This window comes from Netta rufina, assembly GCF_964035555.1.
Source record: "Netta rufina genome assembly, chromosome: 1".
NCBI classification, from domain to species: domain Eukaryota; kingdom Metazoa; phylum Chordata; class Aves; order Anseriformes; family Anatidae; genus Netta; species Netta rufina.
The window spans coordinates 122,236,184-122,251,362 of NC_140123.1; the positions used below are offsets into that span (position 1 = coordinate 122,236,184).

The following is a 15,179-nucleotide window of genomic DNA, read 5'->3' on the forward strand; positions in this document are numbered from 1 at the left end:
CAGGCATGAAGATGTCACTGCCGCTTCTTGGTATTGCCAGGATAAAAAGCCTCAACAACCTAGGTTGTTGCATGTTCTCTAAAGTTTATTGTGAATTTGGAATGAAAATGGATAGTGAAGAAGTTCACGGCCATTTTGAGTGAATATTGAGTATTACACAAATGTATTTATCTCCCTTCCCTTCTCAGTAGAGTTCACGTTCCTTCACAAATCAGCCTCATTACTTCTAAATGAGAACTTCTCCCACATGTTCACCATGCAGGCTCTCCAAAAAAAAAAAAATACTTTCCATAAAACACAGCACAAGTACTACAGTTTTATGAAGACACCCATAACAGTGGGTATGCTATGAAATACAATTACAGAATATCCCACAGTTGAGGCGTGTCAAGATACAGGGGCCATGCATAAATTTACAGGCCTTACGCAGGGTGCCCTGTGTGGGTACAGCTTCTCAGGCACAGGGCTAACTGGTCAGTGAAGGTGCGAACCCACTGAGCACAGACTGTAACTGAGCTTTTGCTCTTATGAAGAAACTGCATCAGAGGTAAAGTGCTGTGTGGAGGCTGTCAGAAAACCGGGAGCCACTTCATTAGCAGGGACTCAGAGCACTCTTCCCATTTAGTTAGCATGCTGACACAGGTCCGTCTTGGTCTCAAGGAGTCCAGCGTTATCACCCTTCCCTCATCCGCTTCCAGAAAGCTGAGACGGGAGCTACTGACTCACAGGCAGCACCCATCTCCTCAGCACTGCGCCTGCTTGCTGTAGGCAACCCAGCCACTCAAAGTATCCCACATTGCCCCCCTCATGGACCCCTCAAACACCTCACAGACCCCTTCACTGAACCCTCACACGCCCCTCCCCGCCTCCCTCCCGAGGGCAGGCTAATGGCAGCCAGAGAAGCCCGAGCCCCTTCCCTTCCTTTCCCTCTCCCCCGTCGCCATCTAACGCCCGAAGCCGCGCCTGCGCCAATGCTCGCAGCAGCCGCCATGGCCGCTCCCCTCCTCGGCGCATGTGCTTGAGCGCCTCCTGCTCCTCCTCCTCCTCCAGCTCCTCCTGCTGCTGCTGCTGCTTCTACCACTGCTGCCGCTTCTACCACTGCTGCCACTGCTGCCGCTGCTCGCCCCGGCGCAGCGCAGCGGGATGGAGGTGGAGGAGGCGTTCCCGCTGGTGGGGCAGATGGGTCCCTACCAGGTGTACCTGTGCGTCCTGCTGGCCGTGCTGCTGCAGGTGAGGGAGGGATTTCTGCCTGCCGGGCTGGGAGGTGGTGGTGGCTGCTGGCACAAGTGCTGCCAAGGTCTGGCACTGCCTGGCCTAGGCTGGTGTTTTCGGGGTGGTGCCTTGGTGCAGGAAGGGTTGCAGAGGTAAAGGTGCTCGGTAATGCCTGTGAGTGTAGGAGCTGTCCCCTAAAAAGCTGATGGGCTGCGACTGCTCGTGATATGTCATCTTGCCTTGACTTCATTGTCAGCGTGTTTCTGTGTGAGGTGTTTGGGCAAGGCTCAGCCTTTCAGGTCTGTATTCCTACAAGATTCAAAGTGCTTGTAAGGTCAGTGATGGAAACAAAATGCTTCAGTGATAGAAACAGAGCCCAATGTAACAGCAGAGCACTATATTCAGAGACCTGTGAACCTAGTGATGTGACCTGCTGGCAAGTCCGTCCGTACTTCCTGCTTTGCTTTGTCTTCATGTCCATTCCCAAAGTTGCGTGGGGAGGTGAGGACAATACATGTACATTCATACCTTGCCAAAGGGATAAGGTACAGCTTGAATCTGACAAAAGTTCACTTGACTCCATTCTAACTCGTCCAAAACTTGATGGCAGTGAGTTCAACTAGGTTTAGCAATGCTGGATTACTGCCACTGTGGGAACGTACCAGCTGCAGGAGGGAAAGGGGGGGGGACTTAAAAGCATCCCTCTTGCTGCTGACCAATATCTTCTGGTAATCTACAACTTCCAGTTGTGAGCTGTGAGACTGAAGATGTCTTCTGTCAGCCAAGGGATTGATAGCAGTAGTAAGAAACTTTGTAAGGTGACCAAAGAAACTTCATATGCCCAGTCCTGTCAGCTGGGAATTCTGTACTTGCTTGCTAAGATGATGAATAGCAAAGGCCTCATAAGTTTCAGTTTCCTTGTACTGTTTTTCCTCTTTTTCCATCCATGATTTAACTTATTTATCCTTTAAAATTAAGCACTGCTTAGAACTTGATGTTCTGGCTGACTGGCTAGATGACATGTATGCTCGCTGAAGTTGAGAGAGCAAGGAAACAATACTTACTTTTTTTCCTTCCAGTGGTGTCCGTGTTTTGGAACAAATAGCAACTACAACGAGTGCTCTGTACTCCAAGAGGGTTGGGTAGTGTGGTTCAACTGTCCTGTAATGCCTTTTTTATTTGTTTGCTTTGTAATGAATTAACTTGTATTTCCCATGGCAGAAGTAGACTGCCATGGGAAATACATGAAGTATTTTCACAAATCACAGGGCAAATTCAGAATATTTTTTTTGGGGGGGAGGGATGGAACAGGTGTACAGATTTTTTTTTTTATAATTATCAAATTATTTGATCTTTGATTCCTGAATTTTACCAATGAGGATCACCCCCTGGCTCATACAAACTCCTATGCCTGCACAGATGTGAAGCACAGAAAACGCTAGGGAATTAGATGTGGGTAGGTTCAGATTTATACCACTGGCTCCTGCTTGAGTGGCTGATTGCTTTCTGTGTTCCTTTATTGGTGCCAGGTTATGTAATGTGTCACTGGGATGTGCTAGAGTAAGTCTGAAGGGAGGTGCCATGGCTGGTGTTAGTCACTTGTCTGATTTATTGTCAAGTTCTGAAGGACAGACATGAAGGTGTAAGTAATGTATTTGGTGTGTGATGTGGATTTGGGTAATCATGGGCTCTCAGTGCCTCAGACACAGCATCTAGCTAGAGGAAGAGAACTTGTGTTAGTCTGTCAGTGCCTCTGCCATGGACTGACTGTTCCAATTGATTGCTTGTTTCCCTGTTCCTTCCTACAAGGTTCCTCAGTTGGCTTGTGGTTTTTGTGTTGCTACCATATTTGTAACAAAAATATTTCTACATTCTTAAAAGTAACAATACCACAGGGTGAAAATCGGTTTTGTCTTAAGGCTGTATCAGTTGAAGGGTCTTGACAATGTACTAAGCTTAAACTCTATGCTTTCCCTACTCCTTAAGATTCTCTGCAGATTTTTTGCTTTCCATGTGGAATTCATGCTTTTTCATCTCTGGATGTTTCTGATCTATTGGCTTTCATACTACTTTGTAGTTCTTTTCCCTCATCTTGCGGTGTTGGTCTTTTTTTTCTCTTAAAAACTTCTACAGTGAACTGTGTGTAGCCCTACTGATATGCCCTGGTAAAGCCTTCACGTCTGATCTTTGAATTCAAAACGCAAACATAGTTTAGCTCACAGAATTTCTTTGAGACGAGTTGTACTGAATGCTGAAGTTTGTATGAGTGAGACTTTCCACATGGCAGTCAGTTTTCACACAGGCTTTAGTGAACTGGTGCTAGATCTGTGGGATGAGCTGACACTGGAAAGAAAACCCTCCAGGTTGCTTGTAGGTGGAAAATTGTCTCTGTATGTCATCTGTGCAAAATTAGCCTAAGTCTTGCGGGCCGCTGTTGTTCAACTTTGCAGGGTATTTGATTTCACTTTCTTGCTGATTCTTTTGTTCCTCTACTACCTGCTGCTGTTACTCATTAACTTGTTGGAGCTGTTACTGCACTAAACTGTGTTTGGCTTATTTGCTACTAGCTTGATGAATTTGGAAGAATTTTGGATGTGTTCTGTAGCAGTGGTTGATATCTTTATAGCTATCATCATGCCACTAAAGCAGAGAAATATTTTGTTCCATTATCTATAGAATTAGACAAAGGCCAAACTTATCTGAAGGATATGGGGTTAGGCTAATTGTATGAATTGCAGGCTGCATTAGTCTTGCATTTCTAGTGCATCTTCAAGACAGTTAGACAGAGGAATAAAGTGAGCTGATAACTCTTGGAATACTTACAACTTTCCTTTGAACTGAAATTAGGTTCGCGACACCTATTGATTACTAGAAAAGTGCTCACTACATGTATCCATACATTATTAAAGTGGTGTCTTGTGTTTAGTGTGTAGCAACATTAGACAATCTCACATCTGGATCAGATGCCTGAAGAGTGCACAAGTGTTAAAAAATAAAAATAAAAAAAAAATGTTTATTGCTCTCAATATATGTAGTTGAAGGAGACTTGCATTTGCCAGTGAACCTGAATTACAAGATTGCTCAAATCTGATCTGAACCGAAACAGAAATTGAAGAATGGCAGTGTGTTGCGACTATGTCTCTTTTAAAAGGCTTCTTTAAACCTTTTGGAGGTAAAAGGGAGGTCCTAATTGCAAGGCTGACAAATGCTTTGTGGAAAGTTGGGTTACATGTGCCTTGCACAGTGATATGAATAATTACCTAGGGTGTTGTTTCTCTCTAGCTTGGAACTATTACTAACTGAAGGGAAGATGGAATAAGAATTAGTGTAGATGGAATTAGTGTAATCAAGTTTGAAGAATACTTTGCCTTAAGTTAAAACAAAGTCATTGTTGATGCAGTTGCAGCATGATTAGAATATCATGATGTAGAAAGCTGCTCTTTAACCAGCCCATCTGCACAAATGTTCTGAGGGAAAGCAGGTACTTGGGCACATAGCTTAAGTAAGGTAAGTTCTTTCTGAATCTTTAGAAATAATTCAGAAGGAGCAGTGTCTGGCTCCACATAGGATACAGAAGTGATTCCATGGCTTAACTCTCTTTCTCGACCGAACATTTCTTATTCATTCAGAAGATGAAATACAGGAACGTGTGGAAGCACACCATCACTCAGCATCTGTAATGACACTAATAAAACCTTGTCAGTGAATCTTTTCAATGCTTGTTTGAGCCAATTATGGTGTTCTTTGAACTATGTGGAACCGGTCATAAACTAATACAGTTCAGTCCCTCCTTGATGAGGCATACTGTTAGGATCATATCTGAATAGAAGGCACAAAACAAATATGAAGTGTAATGAAAAATTTAAAGTGAAGGAAAGAATTACACTTGCTAGCATAGGTTGCTAAAGGTGTTCAGGGGCATCATGACAGATGCTGTTTGCCCAAAGTTACTTGCACTGTAACTTAGACATAGTTCAACTTAAAGTCTTAGAGTCTGTAAGGTATGTAAGCAAGACAACAGGTATAAAAAAGCTGTACGGAATTGCTGTGTGACATTCCTTCACTTTGATTACCTCACTATTTGGCTGCTTTTTTTTCTTAAAATTTATGGGAGAATTTTTAAGTCCCTTTCCTGGGAAAGCAGTTGCAGAATGTGCATCAGATGTGTGCAGCCACTTGTGTGGAAAAGTGGTTTCAAATGTGGCAATACAAACAGATAAAGGACAGAGTCCCAAATTTAATTTCTTGAGGTGAGCTTCTTATTCCCGCATATTTCATACATTGTATCTTAAGAATATGCTTATACTAAAGAATACAAGGACTTCTACTTCCCTTGTGGAAGTGATGAAGGTTTCTAACATAGTTGCAGCTCTGAATATAATGCCTTGGTCTGGTCCTTATTCCTGTTCAGGTGGAAAAATATTTTGGGTGGGCAAAAGTACGTAAACTAATTACGCTGCAAGACACATTGCTACACATTTAGTTAAGAAATGTTCCTACCTGAAAGTTGGCAGGATGTGTGAGTAAAGACCAGTCCTACTGCTTGCTTCAGTTGGGTGGGGGGACCTTTTATAGGAAAAAAGGTTGTTATTTGGTCACGTTTTTGATTTTTATTTCATGTGTAATGATTTAGATGCTAACTGAGACTTCCCAATGCTTTAGTGGAGTTCTTCTCTAGGAGAAGAACCAGAAATATAGTCAAGACTCAGCATGGTCTTTCTGTAATACTTTCAGATCCTTAACTGTTCCTTAAAAGAAACAATCACTCATCTCTTCTGATACTGCAGCTAGGACATGAAAACGTGAGTGCAGCTGCTACAGACACTGCATTATATTCTGCAGAAAGCATGAGATAACAAAGTTATGTTGTGATCTGCTTTGTTAACAGTGGGGTTCTTAACTTTCAGGTATAATACAGAAGTCTGAAGTCCAGTAACTTCGTCCTCATTGATTAATGTTAAGTTGTGAACTCGATATAATTTTTTCCAAACATGCTAAATGGATTGGGGGGAAGTAGGAGTCACAAATTCCTTATCAGCTGCCAATACCTGTCTTCCCTCAAGATTTTGTCTTAGTCCAAACCAGTGTATCATCAATACAGCTAAGCTTTAAACGTATGTTTATACACAGAATTATGATCCAAGCAACCTTGATACACAGAAGAAACATGAGCTGTAACTTTAAGAACTTCTCTTCATTAGCTGGATCTTAATTACAAAGCATGCATAGTTGACCTCATATTTTTAGGTGGTTCTGCATATCATCGCATAGTTCCCAGGTTTTCTTGCTCTTTTAATGATCACTACATTCACTCTTTGCCACTGAAACCTCATGTTTTTTATGTACGTTTCCATATAAACACCTCTGGGTGGCTTTTGCAAACTAATTTACAAGGCTGGCTTCAGTTTCTTTGCAGTTCAGTCCTGAAAGGTTCCCGTTCAATGTGTTGTTAAAAGATCTTACCAGAATTCTTCCTGAAGTATATAGCAAGAAGCGTGAATTTTGGGAGAAACACCCACAAGTGAGTATCCTGAGGGCATGGATGTCTCTTTATCGGCTGGGAACGGAAGGCGACTTGGAGGCATCGGGTCAACGGTGCCTGGCGTCTTTCCATCTTGTATGGGAGATGGTGGTGGTGGGGTTATTAACAATGAAGCTACTGTTACATAAAATATTTTGTGCGATGGGATGGTAATTAGCTGGAACAATCCTGTCTTCTGTTATTAATCAAGACGGCTTTCAGCCTGGCAAATTCTGTTGGAACAGTCAGCCTAGCTCTGAGCACCTTCAGAAGACAAGCCTGGGAGTTATCATAGACAGTTCTACTGGATAGCAAAGACTATGGATTAAATATATTTACTTTATGACACACCAGTTCCCTTTCCTTCTTCCCTGCCCTTATGTACACACACACTGTAATCTTCCCGTGTTTTGTAGGCAATAAATTTTCAGTGTTTTTCCACTAGCAAACCACATCATCACTGCTCTCATCATTTTAGAGAGTCTGATTTCCTTTTCTCTCAGCTGACTTAACTGGTCGATGTGTCGTTGGACTCAGAATAGTTGTTTCCAGTTTGCACAGGATTGTTTCTCTTTATTTGACCCAAATAAAGTTCAGTGCACTCAAATGAGTTTATTAAAAGAAAAATATGGAAGTAGTTAGCATAGTGACTTGGGTTTATAGGTCATGTTGTGGATCATGTGCGTTGATTCCCAAAAGTAAAATCTCTGCTCTTTGCAAGCAGCAGCTGAGTGGACTGGAGGCCCTTTGGAGGAATAGCATTTATTCTCTAGATTTTTGCCTGTTTACAGTCTGGTCTCTGACTAGGTTTGAGAGGGAGTCAGGTCTTCTGTCACCAGTACTTAACCTGGGTAAACAGTGTATTTGTGTTTGGTTGTTTTCCTAATCCTGGTGGGTTTGGGAGGAAGGGTGTTTCGAATTTGCCTTGCGAGGCACAGTGAAGCTTTTGAGATCCCGGGGCAGGGAAAGCTGAGAAGAGTTCTGTCCCTAGCTTATTCCAGCTTCCAATTTGTGGCACGCTGTTCAATTATTGGTGTGTTAAAATATATATAGAGAGAAAGGCATGAGCTTTTAAATCTCTTTGAATTTTGCAGGCCCCCTACAGACTTCCCACTGAAGATATTAAATCCTTCCACAGTAAATTTAAGACTGCTGACACTTTGGTGTTTCTTAATTATTTTTCACGGAACCTCTTTAAAAGTAATTCAGGGGCTTCTGAGTCTTGTTGACTGAAAGTTGGAAATCACTGGTTTAGACAGTTCCACCACAAAGTTGGAGAAACTACTCTTTCATTTCTGGAAATCGTGTTGCTCTGAAGTAGCACTAAAACCAAGGCTCTATTTAAATTAAAAATCCCTTATCCTCAGGCAAGTTCTTGAAATGATTAAATGAATGAAAGCAGCTGATACAAATGTCAGCAGCGTCTTTTAATCTGAATCTTTAAATAGCAGAAACTTCTGAAATGATCAGCGTATGCTTTTAATTGCATCTTTTTACAGAGTTAAGTGCTTTAGTCGTTTGGTAAAGAGGAGGTCCAGGCACAGCCAAGGACGTGCTCTTTGCATAACCTTAAAGTGCTCTGTTTGTGAGACCAAGATGCTCACCCGTGCTTTGGCAGTGCCCCAAACCAGTATGCTGAGAAAGGTGAGAGCCTTGATCTCTTCTGATGCTGGCCCTGACTCGGATGTGTTGATTGCCAAAGCAGGCTGGGAGATCAGGAGAGAAAGAAGGACCAAGATGAAGTGCAGCTGGAAGAATGATCTCGCTTGTGGAAGCAGGGCTAAGTTCTGACACCTGCCAGTTTACAAGTCCTGCCTCTTTACGAGCAGTTGCTGATTTATCCTTCATGTAATCCCGTTGTGTCATTGAGACAGTTCAGTCCTGGGCTGGTACGTAGTCAGTTCCTAACCTGGACTAGGAACCTCTGCCACCTTTTTGCTTCTAATACACTAATACAATTTAACTTTACTTCTGTCCAAATAGGAAGATGCAAGAGTGTTTACAGTGCTCTGCATAATTTTGATCACCAGTTCTTGTTTTGCAGCTTGGTTCTCTATCTTAGCCATGTGTGAATGTTTAGAGAACTGCAGGGTTTTATGTGGATATTCTAACAAGGCGCAAAACCTTTCTTCCTGCCTTCTGTTTTTAAAGGCAGAAAAATAACACTTTGATACTACACTTTCCTCCTTCATGTTCAGAGACCTGTCAACCTATGACGCAAGGTTTGCTCTATTTCCTTTGCAGAGGGATCCAGTCAGAGCAGTGGCGAGTCCTGTGCCAGCCCTCTGAGCTGCATCATATGAGCCCACGCTAGATAGGTATGCTTGCCTTTGTAGTGTTGTATGTCATCCAGCATGCTGTGAAAATGCAAATGCTTTAGGCTATGCTGCCTCAAACTGTTCTCAAAGCAGTTCTGGCCTCTTGTTTTTGGCCTGCCAGTGTGCATTCAACTGCTGTGTGGTTCAGAGATCTGGCAAACCTCCTGACACCGAGCTTGAAGCTTTACAGGGCAAGACTGAGTCTTCTTTTTTTCTGCTTGGTGTACTTCCTTTATAACACATCAGAAGCCCTGTAGCACTCAGTTCTCCAACCTAGGTTTCCAACAAATTCCAGGTCTCCTTAGTATTATGTTTATTGCCTGTACTTCCTACACTGTTTTGGGGAGAAAAAAAAATAAATACACACACACACACATATATATATATTTATGGTCATCTTTCATGTTCCTTTAGTAGATAGCGTTCAAGATGTTAGTTTATTCAAGGGATTGGTGTGGCAGGGAGTCTATGGAGGTCTTTCAAATCCTGTAAGCTGTTTCATCTGTCCCTGAGTAAGTCTTGTAAGTAATTGTCATCTTGCAAGATTTTGCTACAGTACAGGACTGACAGATGACCCTTTACCAGAAAACTTGTCATCTGTGTATCTGTAGTACTATGGGGAAATCTGGCTTGCAGGTTGTAATAGCAACCTGTCACTGAAGGTAAATTTTTTTTGGTTACGTTTTTCATGAGGAGTGTTTCTTATCAGAGTGGATTTGGAGTTGCTAAGTGTCTGAAAGACTACATTGCGTTCTTCTGCACATGGCTCTTCTTCATTTTGTAAATACAACAGGACATTTCCTTGTAGTGTGCTACTTTTTCTCTTACTCTGCTACTAAGAGAAGAAAGGTATTTTGATAGAAGAGCATGTTGTCAGCATAAGATAATAACTTTGCAACAGGAAGATGCTTTTAGGGTTCTACTACACACACACACACACAAAAAAAAAAGGTTATCTGGGGAAAAAAAAGACAACAAAACGCATGAATTAAAAGGCAAATTGCCATTTTTGGAATAACTCAAAGCAGATGAGTTCATCAGGCTTTCAAAAATAAGGTGGCCCTCCAGCTTTTCATCTTCTTGTACTGTGTTCAGGAGAAATGACTTTAACCCACAAATGTAAATTTCTTCATCATAGGCTTTTACCAGATCAAGGTCATTCATTATTCCTTCTAAATTTCTGCCTTCCCCTTAAGGTGTAGTTTTAATGTTTCTGTATTTGAAATGTCAGAAGCTAGTGGCTTGCTCGTTGTTTTGTTCAGCAGTGAATGCTTCAGCTGATACTTGTGTAAAACGTCTAGCCTGGTTGTGAATAGCTGGTGAGCTGATTAAGAAGTGCTTTCAAACATTATAGTAGAATTTAAGTCTTGCTTTTGTTCCATGGATAAATTATATTTAAGTTTTAAATGATTTTTTGTGTTCATCATGAATGAAACTGTATAAGCTCTTTCTTTCTACCCCTATGCTAGTTGTATTAGAGATTCTACTTTTTTTCTTCAAAGTCATTTATTAGGAAAATGACCATTGAGAAAGCTAGTCAAGAAGTTGCAGGCAACTCTATTAATATTAATTTTAAAATTTTAAGTTAAACTGTTAATGAAGTAGCAGTAAATGATTGACTTAAATTCCCTTTACTTAGCCAAGAAAGTCAAAGTAGCAAAGAAAGCAAAAACTTACAGGTTATTATGTTGTCTTTTAGTAAACCTCTATACATCATGGATTTCTAATCTACACAGACACTAAGCTTTAACCTACAAAGAATAGAAACGAACAGAAGAAACTTGAAACTAACAGAACTTCACTCTTTCTCATCTGTAACTATGTGCCGCTGCCTCTTCCCCCTGTGCTTGGTGTTTGTCTTGATTAATGCAGATCCGTGCATGGAAGTCTGTGGGGAGCTGTTAGCATCCACGTACAGCTAATTAATACGGCATATCAATAGCAGGTATTAATTAAGTGACACATAAATTTGACTTGTAGTATGTATTTGCCATGGTACACATAGTATAACGTAACCATATTACACCTTAAGTTGTTATTAAATGCCATCAAAACAGAATAAGGTATTATGTATTCATCACCGGTCTAAATAACTGTGTTACTGCTAAGCACCAGCATTTAGTGCTCTTAAGAGGAGAACCCCCAGATTCATTTAAAAAAAAAAAAAAAAAACAAAAAAACGAACAAAAAAACCCCCTACCTTTTATTTCAGTGTTAAAATTGTATTTTTTTGTTCTTTTCTTTTGTTATATATTTAATATAAAAATGTAATATTTTATTATTGTATTATTGTTCTTTGTAAGCTTCAATATTTATTGTTCTTTGTAAGCTTTGAGTTTGCTTGGTCATGTCCTTAATACCACTTCTAGAAAATGTTTCTGGTCTTTTGAATTGTAAATAAACTGGGATCGGGGAAGGCTGTGTGTTGTGTTTGTTTTTTTCTGCTTTGCAACATAATTAAGAGGATTTACTATACCTGTTAGCCAAAGTAAAAGGCAAATAATCACTAGAAAAATCAGTCTCTTCACAGCAGTGACTTCATTGAACGTGAATATAGAAAAAATAGTGTTTGATAATATCAAAGCATGTCACCATCTTCGAATATTTTTCTGATTCAGCATATTAATTCAAAGTGTTTCTATTGTTCTTTCCTTGCTTGCTGCAGCTGCTAGGATGCTTAAGGCTGACTTTTTTTATTAAAAAAATATGATGTTTCTTTGTGTGCCTGCAATCATTTATTTTTCAATTTATTCTTCTGTAGCTGGGGTGGGCTTCACTTGGAGCAAAAATGAAAAGTGTTCAGCTTTCTTTCCCTAAACCAAATGCCTGGAAGATTTCATTTCCTGAACTACTTCAAAAATGTTTATTATTTCAGAAGACAAAAACAAGGATGTTACCACTCAGTCCTGACATGGAATTGTCTGCGTGAGTCAGAATACAGGGATGCGCCACAGATCATGACCTGTAATTCTAATTTCTCAGTGATTTCAGGCTCTTCCTGAGGACTTGAGAGTACTGTATCCACACATCCCTAGCAACATACCCACTCAGCTTTTTCACTCCACCTTCCTCATGTAATGTTAGTCATTGCCTTCTTTCTCAGATGAGGTCTTTCACTTTTCATCATCTGTTTAGAAGTTGTTCTTTAGTTTAAGTAATATGGTTGACAGATTGTGGCTTTTTCTTCCAAATTCCTTTTGATTTCCATTTATTTTTATCCTTAAAAAGGAAAGAGAATGAACTTTTGAAGCACTCACCTCCTAGCACTGCAGCAGCAGTTTACCATGTGGAACACAAAGGAGCTGATGGAAAGAAAATACTTGTGTAATAACTCAGTTTTTGAATGTTTATTAATCCTATCTACATTCTCTTCAGTTCTGAGTATTTGTGTAGCAGCCTTATGAGAAGCTACGCTTGCAAGGGGCATGCTCTTTCCAAGAACACACTGAGGAGGTGCTGGTAGCAGAGCCAGGACTGTATTCAGGAGGTGGCTGAAATGGGGTTTGAGGAATGGGGTGGCATGAAGGATTTCTTTCATGAAGATGGTAATAGTCAGGAGAAGCAACAAGATCCTTTTTTTTGGTCAGGAGCTACAGTGATGAGTTATTAAGGGCATGAGACAAGAGGCGGCTTTGTTTGGGGAATGGCAGAGGTCTTTGATTTGTTGCCATCAACTCCTTTTGTCTCTTAGACTTTTTTACCATGAGTTTTCTGTGGCAAAACTCATAGTACCTCTATATTCAAAGAGGTCTAAAACACTGGGGTTTAAGGTGAAGTTGTAATTTTCTAGACTGTTAAAGCAGTGGCCTGTGAATGCTTTTCTGGGCAAGAACCAGTGACCCTACTCCATGCCAGGTTTAAAACGTCCGGGTTTCCAGCAGTTCTATTTATATTTTCTCTAAACAAAGCCAGCTGTTAATTTCTGAATGTAGGCCTTGTGTGGGTGTGTAATATATATTAAATATATATCTGTACATTTGCATGCATCTCTGTCTTTATTGATAGTAAAAAATATTCACAGGAAAAAACAATTTTGGTAAAAGGGGTAGAAAGAGTCCTATTTCATATTTTCTTTGGATGCTGTTTTGATCCAACTGCAAAGGAAGCATTGCTTGGGTGTACACTTAGCACCTGTGTTCTTGTCTTTCACTTCAGCTCTATGTGGCCACCGAAGCCATCCTCATTGCACTGGTGGGGGCAACTCCCCCTTACCACTGGGACCTCGAAGAGCTCTCGGCTAACCAGAGCCATGGCAACCAGTCAGTGAGCGAGCAGAGGGCCTTTGGGGAATGGCTCCTGACCGCCAACGGCAGCGAGGTTCACAAGCACGTACACTTCAGCGGCAGCTTCACGTCAATAGTCTCTGAGGTAAGTCTGGAAGGTGTTTTGCTGCCTCGTGTGTAAGTAGTAAATGGCACTCAGGGAGTATGGAGCAAGCTGGTGGTACTGCTGCTTCTCTCTTCCCTACTAGTGTATGTTTTGATTAGCAAATGAAACAGGTGCTACCTCCAGGTAGAGAACAGGTAACCTATTCATATCCTTACTGGCAACAAAAGCTACGTTTGTTTTGCAATGCAGATCTTGACCAACACTGCTCCAAAAGTACCCGCCTTCTCCACATGGGAGATGCGTCTCGGGTCTTGTAGCCTGGTTCCACAGTTGAGCTGTAATCACATAATTGCACTAATATGTTCAAAATCCTGTGTGTATCTCGAGCTCTTTCTGGCCACCTTCTGCAATTTCCTTGGTAAGAAAGGCAATGCATCCATCATGCAATTAGCAAGCAGTAAAGATATGGAGAAGAAATTACTGTTCCTTTGCTGCTCCAGGTATGAGGGAGGACATCAGCAGTGGGGAGCAAGGTGGACAAAGCAATTGCATATGTTCTATCCCAAAATAAGCTTTAGCTTTATCAGTGTGGCCTGTTTTGTAAGTGTCCTCTTTCATGGTCTAGCCACAGCCTCTGAAGGAACGATTGCAGCTTCCACACTGTTGTGTTCAACACTTGCCATTCCCGCGGCCTTGAGTATTTATTAATGCCATTCTTCTGTGCAGGAGCCCCATCTGTCTGCAGCTGTTATGAGACCTGAATTTAGCACTATACAACTAAGTCAAGCAGAACACTGCTTGATAATTCATGGCTATTGACCAAATGCATTAATACTGTTTTGAATTAGTCCTGTAAAGTACTTAATGTTATTGGTTATGAGCATATTAATAAAAACTGCCAGTTTGGGAATAGTACCGAGCAATTGTATACAACAGGCATTACTTCTTATTCTGGTAATGAAGTGGGTATGAGTGCTAATGCCACTACAGAAATTAAAGTCCTAATGGACAGTAGCTTTTCTTTAAGCATAACTTAAAGCTAATTGTCAAAAAGGTTTTAAAATCTTTTCTGAGCTTTTCCTGGTTTGCTTTTACTTTCTCCAAGAATTGTTTATTCTCTTAAACTTGACATGTGAGACATGTTCATGAGGCCTAGCAGTGGCTTAGGATATAGATTTTGTGAAGATACTTACGCGTTTTAGTTGCACAGGTAAGAAATGCAGGTAAAGAACAAAGTTTACTTGAAAAAATACAAAATTAAGAAATATCTCATGACATCTGGTACATTAAAGAACTTCAAAGAAGAATCTGAACTTTTCAGTAAAGGCCCATGCATATAAAAATCCTGTTGCCTCTCCTGTATTCCATAACTAAGATACAATTTGTTCAGAAATTTAACTGTATACATGGTACATTTGAAAACTGAGTTAACTGTGAAGTTCTTGGAGTATTTTTTCCAAAATGGTCTGATATTATTTTGGGGATTTCTGATTGCTAAGCGGTTTCTATACTGATGTATAGAGAAGTTTTTTCTGCATTTGGGGAAGATATTTTTAATGCTTACTTTGTGGCACCGCTTAGTAATAACTTGACTATTGCAGAAGTGCTCTGAAAAATATTTTGATGTAAAAAGATGCATAGTATTCCTTTTTTTTTCAGGAGAGAGGCCTCAAGTCCTTTAAAGGGCTTCTTCGTCACTGTGATTAACTTGCAGAACAAACCTTGCTTTGCCACAACCAAATTTTGCCTTGATCTCTGAACAGTTCAGAAAGTATCTATTGACATAGTATCTAGTGTTG

At 40.7% G+C, this 15,179-nt stretch overlaps 1 protein-coding gene across 1 annotated transcript in view; it reads left to right on the forward strand.

The window, feature by feature from the left end:
* Window positions 1-1,109: 1,109 nt before the first annotated feature.
* Window positions 1,110-15,179, forward strand: part of SLC22A15 (solute carrier family 22 member 15) — a gene marked incomplete at its 3' end in the record, with an annotated part of 29,649 nt that continues 15,579 nt past the window's right edge. The window contains exons 1-2 of the mRNA XM_084304161.1: window positions 1,110-1,230; window positions 13,207-13,419. Of these exons, the coding sequence (XP_084160287.1) occupies window positions 1,144-1,230; window positions 13,207-13,419 (300 nt within the window). The 5' untranslated portion in view covers window positions 1,110-1,143. The remainder of the gene's footprint in view (window positions 1,231-13,206; window positions 13,420-15,179) is intronic.